Source organism: Arabidopsis lyrata (assembly GCF_000004255.2).
Source record: "Arabidopsis lyrata subsp. lyrata unplaced genomic scaffold ARALYscaffold_4, whole genome shotgun sequence".
Classification (NCBI taxonomy): domain Eukaryota; kingdom Viridiplantae; phylum Streptophyta; class Magnoliopsida; order Brassicales; family Brassicaceae; genus Arabidopsis; species Arabidopsis lyrata.
This window is the reverse complement of record NW_003302552.1, coordinates 22,584,550-22,598,184: the sequence shown is the minus strand read 5'-3', so window position 1 is coordinate 22,598,184 and position 13,635 is coordinate 22,584,550. Positions and strand designations below refer to the sequence as shown.

At 34.0% G+C, this 13,635-nt stretch overlaps 1 protein-coding gene and 1 long non-coding RNA gene across 2 annotated transcripts; both read right to left on the bottom strand.

Annotated features, from left to right (window-relative positions):
• Positions 1 to 4,814: 4,814 nt before the first annotated feature.
• LOC9318140 (exportin-2) lies at positions 4,815 to 8,336 on the bottom strand. Its single transcript, XM_002880203.2, has 2 exons — positions 5,243 to 8,336; positions 4,815 to 5,156 (listed from the first exon to the last, which is right to left on the bottom strand). Exon 1 carries the CDS (start codon positions 8,161 to 8,163, stop codon positions 5,245 to 5,247), a length of 2,919 nt encoding a protein of 972 aa, XP_002880249.1. The 5' UTR covers positions 8,164 to 8,336; the 3' UTR covers positions 4,815 to 5,156; positions 5,243 to 5,244.
• Positions 8,337 to 9,926: 1,590 nt separating this feature from the next.
• Positions 9,927 to 11,085, bottom strand: LOC110229380. Its single transcript, XR_002332777.1, has 4 exons — positions 10,971 to 11,085; positions 10,770 to 10,868; positions 10,299 to 10,381; positions 9,927 to 10,178 (listed from the first exon to the last, which is right to left on the bottom strand). It is a non-coding gene; the product is annotated as an uncharacterized LOC110229380 (long non-coding RNA).
• Between the last annotated feature and the right edge of the window lie 2,550 nt (positions 11,086 to 13,635).

Genomic DNA, 13,635 nt, shown 5'->3' with positions numbered 1-13,635 from the left:
TCTATTCTTAATTTCTTAATCAGTGGTACAATGGAATTCATTTCACAATATTTTTCGACTACTTTTGCCCTAATTATCACTACTTTTTATAGTCCATTTCATTGTTTCGGCATTATATATAGTTTTTTTTTTTTTTTTTTTTACATTATATATAGTTAATCACTCGTTTAGTCATAAATCATATGTAATCGCCACATCAGTAAATGAGAATAACGAATATTCGTTTTGTAGATATGCATGTCTCAACTAATATAGATCGTCATCGAATTGTTTTTTTTGAAGTGTGGGAGAATGATGTCATGACCGAATATACAGACTAAAGAAATGAATTATTATAAGACATTTATGGTTATTGCATTGGTGTTTAAAATTAATATAGCTGCAGTAAAGAGAATCAAATGGTTGGCTTAAGTTAACAACACATTCAAGAAAAAGAAGATTTGATTCTAACGGCGTATCTACTATCTTGATTACTATTGCACAAATTAATCATCTTTTTACTTAAAAATACTGCCTTTTTATATACTTTAAAGCTATAAACTGGTTGATTGGACATTACATGTTTTGGGTCTTGTATATCTTCCACTATTCGTTTTCTATTAGTAAAATTTTATAAGTGTAAGGTTTTCACTTGTGGGTGGAGGGAGTCAAAGCAATGGCACTGTATTGGTGAAATATAAAAATGTAAAAATAATTTAGTTATCATATATATACACATTCAATTTTTCCTAATTATCTCATTCATTTAATATGCGAAAAATGACCCTTCCCGTCACTTAAAGTGTCACTCGAAAGGAATCTCAATAACACTAAGCTCACGGACCTTGCTATTACAAAACAGGTCAAAAACAAGATTAAAATTCGGATTAGTTATAATATGATTATCTTTGTAAACCATCGGTGCAACGGATCCGATCCATTTATTCGGTTACGATTTAGAGATTAGATTCCATCTATATTTTAAAATGCTACTTGTCAAATTGCAATTCATAGGAATGCGTTTGGATTCACGCTTCCTTGCTATGGTTTCAGTTTTCAAAAACTATTAAATAAAACTATAGAAAGATAGATAAACCAATAAGATAGATATTGGTTATCAAACTTGAATAATGGTGTAGAGAAAACTTATACTAGTTGTTATAAGAAATTTTTACTAAATGTATTGATAGGCAAATTTTCTACCGTGATATATCATCAAGATACTAACCAAGTCATTATTTAAATGATGTTGATTTCATTCCTCATGAATGATTCACGTTGGTTGCAACTACTTGGCCAATGCATCATTCCGGATAATATCAGCTCCGTTAAAAAGATTTGAGTAAAAGGATGGTGTTAAAGGTTAATAAGGATACAGAGGATAAAAAGAATGATACAGTCATATACGTAAAACATATTAGCAAACTAAAACGTCACATGGACAATAGCTACGCCTACATCTATTGGCAAGTTCCGACCAAATATGTTGTCGCGGAAAATAATGAAATGTTAGAGATTTAAAAATACTAGTCCCTCCGTTTCGTTTTAGTTGTCGTTTAAGGTTTTTTCACACAAATTAAGAAAATCATTAAATTTTCTGTTTTACTCTTTATTAATATATTTTATAAAAAAATTTATTGGCCAAAACATTAAAACAGTATGGATAAAACTGAAATTTTCACCAAACATTTGCATTAAAAACATAAAATGACAATTATTATGAAACAAAATTTAAATCCTAGAACGACAACTAAACTGAAACGGAGGGAGTAGTAATTAGTACGAGGGGGAGACATATGCACGTCTAAAGAGTAAAGACAGTACTCTCTAGCTCTATGTTCCTTGTCTATTAATTTCTAGTAATAAAAATCAAAGTTTTGGATGCACATGAAGTGTGATCTCACATACATGTGGCAAATAATCACGTATGCTATTAACAACAAATGTTAATGAATAAATGATACATCAGTTTCAGGTATGAGTTTTCTTATGGATAAACTAAACCATATGGAATATCAGATTTTAATACCAGAGATCTTCGATCACTAGACGAAAATTTCACCTAAACAATTTTATTAAAATTATTTTATCCTTTTTATTTTTGTTAAACATCTAACATTTTAAATCTGATTGCATAATAAACATGTGTTCCAATATCGTTTATTCAATAGCATCCATTCAAATGATCAAATCCCATTATCAAAAAATTATAAGAATCCTATAAATTAAACTGTTTCATTGAATGAGAGTAATTTCGTATCAAACTCGTCGTCCGTACAACTCCAGCGATACGTTTTCCATATTGGAGAATATCTATGCGATCCATTCTACCGAATAAAAATAGTTCGTACCATTTTCATATCTAAATTATTTTCAAATTCAACGGGTCATATTATTCATTTTTATCGGGAAAAATGTAATTATAACTTATTTTATTTTCTTCTCTTATTTTCTCACTCCATGATTGCTCTTTTCTGTGAAATTAATACTCATTCCGTTTCGCAAAGAGTATCGTTTTAGGATTACTTTTACGTTTCAAAATAAATGTCGTTTTAGATTTTCAATGTAATATTTGGTATAAAATTTCGAATTTAACCTCAACTTTATAGAAGAATACCAAAAGTCAATTTGAATTTAAAGGGTATAAGAGAAATTTTTTAATATGTTTTCTTAATTTGTGTGAAAAATCTCAAAATGACACTTATTATGAAACCGATGGAGTATATTTGTAGGAAGTGGTGGATGAATAATTATTTTGTTAAATAAGGAAAGGATTCCTGGTACTTGTTTGCAGTGGCGGATCTAGCCATTTATTTTACCGGGGGCAAATATTATATATATATACAAAATAATAGAATAATTTTTTAAAAATACATTCTACACTATTATTTGTACTTTATTTATATTTAACAAATCTCTTAATTTTTAAAAATAGATCTCTCCAAAAAAAGAATTATGAAATGAAAAAAAATTATACTTTTCCCCATGAACCAAAAATATATAAAAAGGAAAACAATTGTAGCATAAATATTTTCACTCAAAAGATGTTAAAAAGACTTGATTATTAAGAATATAAATATCTTTTAAACTATTTAGTACTTCGAAAAATTAAAAAAGTAGTTAGTCAAATAAATAAAGATTGATTTTCTATCTTCCAAAATCAATTAAGAAAAGGAAAATGAACAAACTATGTTGAACAAAAGATATTGATTGTATTTTAATAAGGCAATATGAAATTACGTGTGAAAAAAAGGAAACAAGTTAATGCTATATTGCAAATAACTTTCAGATTTGAGAAGTGATTCTTTTAATGAGGGCATAATTATTTTTTTAAGGGGGGCAACCCATTAAATTCTTAAAAATCTATAAGGGAATTAGAAAATTTGGGGGTGGCATCTGCCCCCTACTTGCCATACATAGATCCGCCCTTGCTTGTTTGTGTTTATTTATTACTTTTTCCAATTTTATTCAAATAAAGGTACCTCACATGTTTGACAAAGGATTGGTCATATTTTCTTAATATATTTAGGAGCAAAACATTTTAAAACTAGTCAAAGAAGAAAGCACTCCAATTTTTTGTTCTTTCTAGTTTGTAATATGGTATCGTACATTGTAATGTCTTAATAATCTGACGTGAGTAGACTCGCTAACAATATTATTTTTTTTCTCATATATGATTCTATCGAATCATTCAACTAAATCTTATTACTTATGATACATACGAAACTGAATTTCCGAAAGAAAAAAAACAACTTTTTGCTATCGAGTACCTTAAACGCTTACCACCTTATATAAGATTTAAAAAAGAAAAAGAAAACTACACTCTAACTAGGTCGCTAATTATTGAACACTGCGTTTGAGTGGGTTCATTGAGTTGGATCTACTTTAAGCCAAATCCACACACACATAAACATAAATTTACACTCGTACACTAAAGTTCATAAAGAGTCGAAAGAACAAAATTACCATATATTAACAATGGCTGGTCCACTGTAATGTCACTTTCTCATATTATAAAAACGAGGGGACCAGATGATAAATCTCATGGTCATATCATATATGACCATCTCTCGCACTCTCAATCTCTCTCTCTCTCCATCTCCATTATTTCCCCTTAACCCATAATATGTCTCTCATATACAATCTATCATACAAATTAATGAGATAAATAAAATGGTTACAAAAAAAAAAAAAAAAACATGACAATCATTGATATCGCCAACGTGCGAGGGCCATATTACATGGGAACTAGACAATATACCAGCCGAATTTTAATGTTTTGTTATAGAGATTTTATGATTAGTGTAAAGTTATAAAACGATAAAGTTTGAATATGAAATATAGATTACTTGCAAGACTTTTGTCGACATCAAATGTTTTCCTACAATAATGTTTGCTAAGTATAATATTTAAAAATAAAAAATTTATATGATTGGTCGCGAAAGATAAACAAAGAAAGCTACAACTTCCTCCCTCCTTTAGTCATCATGTGTTGTCAATGACGAAATTGTTAATTAAGATTAGACAGAGTTTAGTGGTCATAGGTCCATATGATTAGCACCAACAATCACCTATATCACCTCTTGTTTCCCAATTCCTCTCTCTTTTTCTTTCCCAATTTTATACAGTACACTCCACTTATCAACTTGAAAAATTAAATTAAAATTAAAGCTCAAGAGTTAAATATTATTAACAAATTTCTTGATTAAGTGATATTGAAAAATTGAATTGTCAAATGACTAGATTATGGGCCACAACAAGATGGAAGCTGTTAGACTTCGATTAAAGGCCCATTGGCAGGCCCACGTAGAAATTAGTTTTCCAAACAAGCGAAGTTTATGAAACATGCTTGGCTTTCTCCATCTTTAATAACAACAATGACCATCAGACAACGACAAAATGCACATAAACACATAGTTCCATACAAAGATCAATATGCTTTACTTCGAAGGGAAAACAAGACAAACCCCTCCCCCATTCAAATGCGAAATCCAAAAAAAGAAATCCAAGTTTTTGGAAGATGATGCTCTTCTCTAGTCTAACTTCCAAATGCTATGAAACTCCCGATTTAAAAAACAAAAATATGCATATATAATTTGACCACTTTTTCTTCGCAGACGCAATGCAATGCAGTGATGTTGTGTTTCCCTTCTTCTTTCCCCTCAGACCCATCTCTCCTGCCAAAAAACATTTTATAGTTTCCATCAAGATTGATTCCTGAATACAATCTGAAACCATTCTTGAAGTCAATACAAACACTTACCTTCAAGCAATTCCACAGTTGTAAGCATTGCAGAGCTGGAGCAAAGCTGCTTGGTTAGCTTGTTCGAGATTCTCACCAATTATCTGTGGGTACCTACCAGGAGAAGCAGAAGAAAGCCTCGAAACAGAAGCGACCAAGAACTGTTTCGGGTCCTTGATGTCTTTCAGAGGATCCTCTTCTTTTTTCCCTGCATTGTGAAGGTTCACAAACGCAGCTGTGTATCCAACATTCTCCGAGATTTCTGGCATTTCAGGTTCATCAAGTACCCTTTCTTGCTCAGGCCTGGAAACAAGCGTCACTATGCTATCAAGCATCTTCCCCCAGAGTTTAGCAGCTGATGGATCCAGGAGAGCCGGAGTCTCACATATGAGTCTAGTCGCAGCAACTGCCGTTAACTTTACCTCGATACTCCCCATGATCAGTTTCAGGTTCGGAATCCAGAAATGCTCCAAGATAGCCGTGAAGATGTTTGGCTGAACAGTATTCATAGTCTCCACTAGATAAGCCTGTCCATGCTTCACCAAGAAAAGCGACATGAATATTACTAGCGACTTCTGGAACTTGACTGTCTTTTTGTTTTGAAGGCGTGTGAATAGAGCACTCCATACACCCTTCATGTAAGGTGCAATCACACTGTAGTCCAGATTCTCAATAATCGTGTTAAGGATATAAAAGCCTTGCTCATCTGTGCTAGGAGATGCAACCAGCTTTTCAAATATCCCCAGAACTTGACTCAACCGATTCTCTTGAGTAACCTCATGAGGTGCTTTCTGCAGAAAAGCTTGAAGCAGACGCACAAGAGCTGGAACATTGCCATTCCTCTTCCATGACTCAGGCGAGAGGAGCAGCAAGAAGATCTGCATGTAGTTTGGTGAGAGAGGTGGTCTATTTAACTCAACAAGCTGAGCCAGCAACTGAAACGCATAAGGCAAGAACTCTGTGATATCATTGGCCAAAATCAACTGGAGGCTTGGGAAAAGACTCGTTTCAAATGCAGATGTAAGAGAAATATCGCGTTCACATGCCCGTCGAACAAGTACAGCCACAGACTCAAAGAGATAGTGGTTAAATATAGGATTTTTAGGATTTTTGCAAACTTCACTAAGAATAGAGGTCAATCCCCCGATGCAAGGTCCAGCAACCTCAGCACTGATATCAGCAACACCAAGGACCCGCATTATACACTTCATCAGATATTGATTCTCCTCTGATTCTGGAAACTTCAGCGCATCAAACAGGTTCGTCATTAACTGCAGCAAAAACGGACTTATATCACCAGCAACATACCTATTACCCCTTCCGCCTTCCTCCTTCACTAGCAAGAGCTTCTCTATGCAGCTAGCAGCATAAGAGTGGACCACGTTCGACTCTGCTTTAAGGAACCGGACCAACTCTGGGAACAACTGCATTGCAAAGGGCTTTGGTATATGACTACGAAACATTGTTAAAAACTTCAAGGACCCTGCCTTTAGCATCGGAAAACTGTTAACATCCCGGCTTTGCAGCTCCGGGAGAATAATGCTTGTAAAGAAGTTTTGAACATCAATGAGATCTGTAGACACAGATGCACCCCCTGCCTTCTTAGTAGATAGAGAAACAACCAAGTAAATTGCACAATCCTTATCTTTCCAGTGTGCAGACGGATTTGCTGAAAATGAACTCAAGAGCTTCTGTATCTCAAGAGAAACTACTTCTGTCACTTGTGTTTTGTAGTTTGTGGCAAGTCCTTTGAGTAGCTCACAAGCTATTCTCCTTCTAGTGTCCACATCACTTCCCTCCATGTCTCTACGGATAAACTCTATATAGTTCATCTCGAAAATTTCTTCATCTTCCACCCTCAAAGAAACATTGGGAATCACAATACTTTGGCAAATTTCCTTGATAACATTGTCGCCCGCAAACAAAGCATGGTGAACACTTGTACTCACAGTGGTCAAAAACTTGATTGCTGTAGTAGCTAGTTGATCCCTGCTAGGGGACTTTGACACATCTCGGAGCAATGTCCAGACAACTGATGCAAAATCATTCAAAAAGCCTTGAAACTCTTCTTCGTTTTTCTCGATATAAAGGTTGATATTCTCGCAAATAGCAGCACGAAGATCATCAACAAGTGTTAACCCCTCTTCTGTGCTTTCCAAGGCGGGATAATTTGAAGATAGATACTTCTTAAACTCTCCCATCCACTCGTTCATATGATCCTCGAAAAACTCCGGTAAGTCCTGAAAGTTCAAAGAGTAAAATATTCTACAGCACAGCCTTTGGGACTCAAACAGAGGCTTCAGGATCGCAGATGTCCCACCAGAGCTCGCAGCAGAATCAATCAACGAAGACGTTTTCAGGAATATTTCAGTCAAAGGAGCAGCAAAACCATCCAAGCAATACTTCAAATCAAGAAACAGATCATCGGTTCTATACTGATACCGAAACTTTTTGAAAATCGAACTAGCGGTCCCAAGTATACCATTGACGGACACATAATCGCCAGCGAGAGCAGCCTTTTGAAGGTTGGCGATAAGCTCAGGAAGTAAAGCAGGCCAAGATTTGGGGAAATCGTGCTTACCAATGACGGCTAGGGCTTCACTCAACTGGCTCTGGATACGAGGAGAAGAAGAGAGCATAAGAGAGACGATGAGTGTCTTGATCTGCTCCTTCTCCGAATCAACGATCGGCGAGATACCAGAATCAGCAGCAGGAAGCCACCGCGAACGGAGATGGTTCTTAAAGTTAACAGCAGCGGCGTGACGCGTCTGTTCGTCGATTGCGGGCTCCGCCACCAAGCGGAGAACGGCAAGGCCGTAGTTAGGTAGATCGGCGGCATCCGATAGTGCTTTCTCAGCTGTTCGACGAGGCTCCGGTATCGGAGAGAGCGTGTTAAGAAAACATTGCGAAAGGAACTCTAGAGTCTGCCGATTCCACTCCATCTTTCTTAGAAGACAACAGATACTAAGGTTTATACGACGGATCGAATCCGAGCTGTTCGATTAGGGTTTCGCCGGAGAGAGATGAAGACGGCGAAGAGAGACGAGAGAGTAGCGATTTAGGGTTTTCTGATTTTTCAAAAGAGGGAAACGGAAAAGCTTTTTATTTCAAAGAGATTTACATTTACTCAAGTTTTATAAAATGGAAAGTTCTCCGATGAGCGAGTCGGGTTATCGGGTTTTTGGTTATACCCGATAGAGGTTTAATGGGCTTTTCTCTTTCCTATAAGCCCACAAATATAATGGGCTGAATCTGAATGTAAAGGCCTCACGAACATTTCATATTTTAAAAAATTAAAGAGCATTCACATTATCTATTCTATTAATTGGAAAGCATTGGATAATAAATAATTTTATAAAGGATAAAGAATTACAAAGGAATGCCATTACAAAATTTTGATTCTACGACTAAACAAAAGAATTCGTTGAGGGGTGAAATTGACATTTTGGCAATCTGAAGGACGCAGATCTTGGATCATTATTCGGATCCCCAATTGGTAAATCGCGCGGGTCACGGGTCGACAATTGGTAAAACACGCAGATCTTTCCATTTGAATTTTATTGGGCTTTCGAGCAAATTGGCCTAATATGTTGCCTGATATTTATGATCGAGATCTACAGAAATTAAAGTTAAAATAAATTAGATTTAATATCTTCACATATGTTTCCATATCGAGCAAAGTTAAAAATTCGAATTAATTAGAAATTATCACTTCTTCTATAATTTCTATAACAACCCAATCCCGTATATTCCGTAGAATTAAAGAAAACTTAATCTTTTATATTCGATTTCATTTATGTTTTTTACCACAATTAATAAAATCCGTTTATATCCATATTTAGTTATGAGTTTTACCACACAAAAAAGGACATCTATATATTCAAATCGGAACAACTCAAGAAAATTCCTTATCTACACATAATCCACGGAATATTAGCAATTAAAATTTCAATAAATAAGAATCAATTGCTTCAAAAATAATTCCATAACAAGCAAAACAGTAAATTCGATTTAAAAAAAATCAGTTCACCGATATTTCTATAACAACCCAAACTCATATATTCCCTCTATATAGATGATCTCTTAATCTGCATCAATACTCCTAGATTGTTAATTTGTGATCTATGACCAAGCTTACAAAATATTCTTCTTCTAATGATTTTAAGTGTTGTGTTTCTTATAATTAAGTGAGAAATAATGAGATTCACAAGTGGTATACTAAATCTTACTAACTATTTTTTTTTTTTCTTAACTACAGATTCAAGACCTAAAATAAGGAGTTATATACTCCTAACTATAGATCTAATGATTTTAATGTTTTTGCTAATCTCATTGTCATCTTTCCCCTAGGTTTTACTAATAGTAGTGCAAACCATTAAAGCTACAATGTACACTTTGATCTACAAGTAGAAAAAGGGGTATTGTTGAGGCAACTAAGCACACAAGCAAGAAGCATTGGACTAAGTAATGAAGGATAAGAACATTTAGGCTGAGAAGACTAATGACAAGGAAATTAAATATGAGAATACCAAAGAGAAAAAGGGATAAAATCTACTGATAAATTTGTTGTTTGTTTGAGTTTTAAGTTGCTCTTGGAAATTCTTTCGTTTTGTATGATTTATTTATCTTCTCTAATGCCTTTGTGTTGTTTTAATATAGATAGCATTGTTATGCTTACTAAATAAAGTGTCTAACTCTCGGCGTAAAGAGTAAAAGTTCTATGTTACTAAGATAGAATAATTACATGATTAATTGATCCATTTGCTGGATAGTCCTCCAACGTTAATCTTAGATTGAAAACGAGTAGCTCATAATTTTGTAAAATGTAATGAAAAAATCACCTGGTGCTTTTGTTGTTGATTGAAGACGCCTCCGAAGACATTGAAACTCAGAATACTAGGAAAGTGAAGTCGCAAAAAGCACCATATCGTTCTCTGCAATACCGAGAGCTCAAGAGCTCCGACAAGATGGAAAAAAATAGTAATTGATGAGCCATGAACCGAAAAAGATACTACTTCATATGTATCTTGAGAAATTTGCCTTTGTTAAAAATGAAAGATAATTCGAAATCGCTTACTTCGAATTTGAATCCAAATCAACAAAAAAGAAACTGATCGAAGAGTGCTAACTGTTACGTGATGTCTTTGAACCGGACTGGACCTACAACGCAGCTACTAAATCAACAAGTAGACAAAGAGCATAATAATTAATGAAACAACTTGATTTTTGCATGAACTTCAATCAGAATCGTCAGAAAGAAGGAGAAAACTCCCAAAAACCCAAACCACATCTTCTAAGGAAAATTCATGTTTCTTACTTGAGTTAGCTATACTTAGTTGGAGTTATCTCCCAAAACTTGATGAAAAAGAAGAAAACGACATCTCTTACCCATGAATTGATCGAAAGTGAAAATTTGTCTTCGCAAGTAAAACTTGAAAATATGATTAACCAAAAATCTCATCTACTTCACTAAGTGCTCGTTTATATAATCACACTGAATTTGAAGAAACTCTTGATTAGGGATTTGATAGGTTGATAGCAATATAACCTTGGTTAGAGTGAATTCATCATCATGGATTAGGGTTTTATCACCGGAAGCTACTGATGGAGAAGAACTCGTGGACTCGGCAGCTCTTGCAATCCTCTACTGTTGCCCAATTGATTAAAGCTGATAAGCTAATGAATTGATCCAATTCTGAAAGCGGAGGTGTGACGGGATTTCCGAAAGAGAGGCAACCTAGAAACTCACCGAGAGATCGAAGATTGGAAATCATAGTCTAGAAGGTAGTTACGAAAGAGAAGAGCCACCTCCAAGATCCTGAGATTTGATGATGATGATGAATGGCGATGAAGAGAGAAAGAGATGAAGACGATGAAATCGATTTTGATTGATTAGGTTTCCTGAATTGGCAAATGCCGCCTTACATATACGATTGTGTCGTACCAACAGAGATAAAGACATAAGTAATTTATTAAGTAACCAAGTGATTAAACCGACTTAACAGATTTATTAAGATTCTTCCTATCACATGAGGGTAAAAGAATTAGGTCGAAAGATTATTTTTTAATCTGGGTCTATAATAATTTTGGCGGCCCAACTCGACATTACTCCTGATTCTTTGAATCATGGGCTTAAATTTTTTAAGTTGGATCAATCATCTATATGCACTAATTAATATTGCATAAAGTCTCAAACAATATATTTTATGCACCAAACATATTATATTACATTTTTTTAAAATAATCTCTTATTTTAATTACTCAATATTCAATCTTACAAATATTACGTACACAACAATAATACAAATTTACATATATTACAACAAAACCAAACCAAACCAGTCCAATCTTTCACCAAATCAAAATTATTGTATTATTACTTATATTTCTATTCAAACTTTCAAACCAATGAAAAAAAAAAAACCACTGTACCAAATTCTATTTGAAACACTATAAAAATCCTAAAATCAAGTTTCTAATTGAATTGTATATATTCTTTTACCTAATTAACAAACCAAAAAAAAATACAACCATTAAATTACATACTAAATAAACACAAATGTGTTGATTATATAATTTAGATAACAAAAATCTTATAATATAAAACCCCGCACGTATGTGCGAGTCTGGACCTAGTTAATAGGTACGTCTATGGTTTCCGAGCAAGAATTTCTGTCGGTAGAATTTCTAGCTCCAAGCTTTCCAAGTCTGTCGGTGCATTTATACGAACCATATAAATCTAAAAGTTTTTTTTCTTGTTGTTAATCACTTGTTCTTAAACAAAATAAATTCTTCGAAAAAGAAAAAAAATAATCTAATATGTGTTCTTAATTAAGCGTGTCGATAAAAGAGTACGTGGAAATTCGTGCAGTGAGTGAACCTAAAGAAAAAGAAAGACTGAAATCAGAAAATGCCGACGAAACGAAACGACGACGTATCCTTTCTTCGAACATGTCCCAAAGGACGCTGGTCCAAACTTATCACGTTCGTTCGTCTACAAAATAAAAAGTAGTTTTACGAATAAGAAAAAGAGTTTCTTAGTCAAATAGTTATTACTTTGATGGCATATTTTTCTGTCTTTAGTGTTTGATTTTGATGTTAAAGCCAGAAGAGTCATGCTAATAATTAATTGCACATGAAATTCTCACCTCGATTTAAATTTTTGCTGCTAAGTAATTTAGCTTGTTTTCTTTATTATCGGTTAACTAAACCAAAAACCTACTAGTTAAAAGTTTGCGTTAGCATTTGTCACACGTCTCACGTGTGAGATTATGATAAACAAAAGAAGGCCACGTGGCGCATGATGTATTTTTGCCGTACTTTTAAATTACAATGTCGACTTCATGGGGCCCATTGAAGCCCACGAAAAACGCGTGATATATATAAAAGAAGATGAGTTGCGTAAACAAAAGCGATTCTCTATTCATTTGTTCCCATCACCACAATTGGATTTTTCCCGTAATTTCCTAACGCGTTAAAACGACCACTTTGCAACTTTAGTTTACACATATGGTAGCATTTGAATAAAACATACGTTGAGTGACAATATATATAATATACAGTATACTTCCACTGTTTTTTTTTTTTTGAATAACCGCGGATCTCCCAAAGATTTCCTAGGTCCAAGGACTAATCCCACGAGACTAGCAATTCCCCCATGTAAACTTTCCACTGTTTCTTTACATAGTACATGTTTTAGAAAAACAAATTTGTATCAAAATTTCATGCATGTTTTCCTATGTAGTTTTCGATAAAAGATAGAAGAACTATAAAAATGAATTGATAAGAAATAGTGGTACAAGACAAACTATAGTACCTTTATCAATTCACAATAGTGTCATTTTTTGTTATAAATGTAGTATTTTATCGGTTTTGTTAGGACTTATTTTTTTCTCTCTTTTGTTGATAATCATGGCCGGTCCGGACCTAAAACCCATCAAACTAGTATTTTAGATAGCAAAATATATTATAATTTTTGGAGTATCAAATTTGCAAATTGTCTTGTGGTAGTCGTATCTTCCCTTACAAGGAGATGGCCGGTTTGAGTCTTCAATTCCGAAATTATAGCAATTTTTGTAACTTTTTTTTTAGTTAAATGGATACCAAATTTTAGGCATATCACAAAACTGTGGGAAATTGATACTTTTACACTTCCCAACTGATTAATGAATAGACGCGTTTCGAATTGAGAAAAAAAGAATGGGAAAATGATTAGAAGTTCATATCTTCTCCAACTTCTCGTTTACCAAGTGCTTAGACGCGTTTTTAGCAAGAATAGAGAAAAGGAATGCGAAATTGCGAGGACAAAAGAAGTGAAACACGACAAATCATTTTTACATTTTACGTTTTGAAAAGACATGTGAGACAGGAGAAGTTATTGTCTGCAATAAAGACCACCGTAGTCACGCGTGTCT

What these genes read in the sequence shown, in the direction of transcription:
- LOC9318140 (XM_002880203.2), bottom strand. Translation starts at nt 8,163, where the DNA reads ATGGAGTGGAATCGGCAGACTCTAGAGTTCCTTTCGCAATGTTTTCTT.